This window comes from Pterocles gutturalis, unplaced genomic scaffold, assembly GCF_000699245.1.
Source record: "Pterocles gutturalis isolate BGI_N339 unplaced genomic scaffold, ASM69924v1 Scaffold49116, whole genome shotgun sequence".
NCBI lineage: Eukaryota > Metazoa > Chordata > Aves > Pterocliformes > Pteroclidae > Pterocles > Pterocles gutturalis.
The window spans coordinates 1-2,856 of NW_010107263.1; the positions used below are offsets into that span (position 1 = coordinate 1).

The following is a 2,856-nucleotide window of genomic DNA, read 5'->3' on the forward strand; positions in this document are numbered from 1 at the left end:
TCCCAGAACCCCAGCCCACCCCGCGGGGTGCTCCTGCAGGGCCCTGCCCACAGGCACCGTGGAGCCGGGCTCCTTACCGGTCCCAGGGTGGCCTTGCTTCTCCCTGGCAGGCAAGCAGCCCTCCCTTCTACCACCTGGTACTGGTCTTTCTTTAGCAATTGTCCCATGGTGAAACCCAAACTCTGGCAATGGCTGCTTCACGGTGTTGCTAGCCCATAATACCCCCAAAACCGCCTTAGGATTGTTTAATCTTTTAGGTTAGAAAAGACCTTTAAGATCATCTGTGCAGCCCTCCCCGACACACCCAATGGAGAACACAGAAATATCCTCATTTCTATCCAGGTCCTATCCTGTTATAAGCCTGTTCCCCTCAGGAGCCACTTGGCCACCGCTGGTAGCGTAGGGCTATGGGAGAGCTGGTTTTGCCCTGTACAAGTCCCATGCTAGTGTCCTGCTCGTCTTACAATAAAGACAGAGTTACCTTTCATTGTGGTACCGTGGTGGAACAGCAGCCCAGACTGGGGTGGGCTGCCTCAGGAAGACTGTGCTTCCCACCATTGTTTCCTTTTGTGATCTCTAATCTCTCATTTTTTCTCTGCCATGCAGTTTGCCTCCGGATCCAGATCAACCCCCAGAACAAAAGCGAGTTCCAAGGCATTTCACCAGAGCGGGCATTTGCCGATTTCCTCTTTGCCAACACCATCCTCCATCTTGTTGTCATCAATTTTGTTGGCTGAGCTCTGGAAGATACTGTGAGGTACTGGTCCGTGGGGTCACAAGAGGGGCAACCACAGTTCACACAGCTTCAGTACTTTCGTAGAGTTGGGAGAAAACTAGACACGTAATGAATCCAAGAATTCTAGCTCCCCGCTTCATCTTGGCCAACTACAGTTAAGCTCTTGTCCTCTAGGTTTGATGCAGGGTTAGGATTCATGGTTCTCTGTTTTTGTGCGTGTATTTTTGTGCTTTTGTAAATTAAAAGGCAGCTTAACTAGGAGTGTTACAGAAACCTACCCGCATTTCTCTTAAGAGAAATACACCATTTTGCAAGAGGTGCTTTGGGAGCTGGAACTCCTGGGCTCTGTTTGGAGGCCATGGTATGGCCGGTGTCCAAGTCTGGAGTTTCTCAGCAGGTGAGAAGAGGGAGTTTGGGACAGGAAGAGTTTGGTGCTGGAAAGTGGAGGACACACCCTGTTGTTACTGTTGCAAGGGGCCACAGGATGATTGAAGCTTGTGGGGTATTTCCTCTCCCTTTGCAGAAACATCGCTCATGTTGCCTTTCTCTCGTTCTAGGTCTTGAATTGCTCTTGAGCTCTGATGCCAAAGCCTGGCATTGGGAAGTGCTGTTCCTCAGCAGACTCTTACCTGCTTCCTTGGTGGAGAAAGGGGAAGCAGGGCTCAAGGTTTTTCCCCACAGACTGTCCTATGGAGGGGTCTTCTGCCTCATGAGAGTTACTGTAATCCTTTTTGTCAATAAAACCCTTTGTAATACTGCAGTCTTTTCCCTATTGGTGACAAATACAGAGGTACCTTGGACACCCAAGTTCCCTCTCGGGCACGACTCCCTGTTTTTACCCCCCTCCCTCCATTTCTACCCAGCAGGCTTTTTTTCTGTGCCTGACTTAGAGGGAAGCAGGAAAGAAGTTGTCGTGGAAACAATTCAGTTGTAGTTCACCCGTTTCATCTCCCTGTTTCCTGCCCTTTTATCTTATGGAAATTATGTTGCCAATGTGCCCCCAGACTTGAAAGCTGTGGAAGCTTTGGGTTGGGCTGTGGTTAGTGATCATGAATGGAAGGAAGTGGAGGGTGTCCTCCAGCACATCCCCAGGTGTACCCATCTTCTCACAGGCCCTCCCATATCCCTCAAAGGCAGGTGGGGCACAGCTGGACGGCCCAGCTGGACTTACAGACTGGTGGTGATGCAGCTACCCTGTCATGGTGTTCGCTTTTCTTCAGTCTGACGTGTTGATAAAGCCAAGGATGCTAGGAGAGGCTGCCAGGCTGTGTTAGTGCCTCTGGCAGTGCTGCACTGGAGCTGTTCTGAGTCTGTGGAGGTCACCCCTCAGACTTCACCTCATTGAAAATCCTTCCCCCTCTAAAGCATTATGAAATGCCTGACCTCAGTGGCTTTGGCCCTTGGCCGTTGCCTCCTAAAGCCCAGGCTAGCTCCATCATTGGGGTCAAACAATTCTTTGTCCTGATGGAAAATTAGAGCTCTGTGGTGGTCAGGTTGTGGGTGCAGGATGAGATATTAGCCCCAACTAGCCCCTCCACACCTTTGGCTGCAGAATTTACCTGGATTACCTTCAGGCATGAGGCTCCATCTGTGTACTGATCCTGTTTCACACTTGCGTACTTTATTCTGCAGCTGAAACACTGGATAGGTAAAATGTGCATTCAGGCTATGTGATGAAGAAATGTTTGTCTGCTGGTGCTCTGGAGATAAATTGGGGTCGGATCGCTTCAACCTCTCAGCACTGGATTATGGCTCCTGTTTACCACCGGTGGCCTTTTGGCATTTCCAGCTGTGCTGTGGCCATTAAACCCATAAAAGTGTGAACCCTGAGGCTCCAAAGTCTCTTGCCTAATATAGACTCTGAACAACGAGGTATGAGGGAGCAGGGTCTTTACTGTTGCAAAGGATGCTGTCTGGGTTTGTGATAGGAACAGAGAATTCCTGCCAGCTCTAACACCACCCTCTGCCTCCAGCCCCAAGCATTAAGCTGGGCTTGTTTACAATGATACCAGTTTTGTACTGCTGGGGAGCAGGCAGGGGACCGACAGCATGCAGGGATTGTAAATGAGCCACCCAGCTCTTCTTTCCCATGCTGAGAGAGTTGGGGTTGTTCAACCTGG

General features: G+C 50.3%; 1 protein-coding gene across 1 annotated transcript; it reads left to right on the forward strand.

Moving 5' to 3' along the window:
- Positions 1-537: 537 nt before the first annotated feature.
- Positions 538-737, forward strand: DAD1 (defender against cell death 1; the record flags this gene model as incomplete). The annotated part of the gene is made up of 1 exon (XM_010088037.1): positions 538-737. A coding segment is annotated over one exon (200 nt), but the record flags the coding sequence as incomplete, so codon positions are not given.
- Between the last annotated feature and the right edge of the window lie 2,119 nt (positions 738-2,856).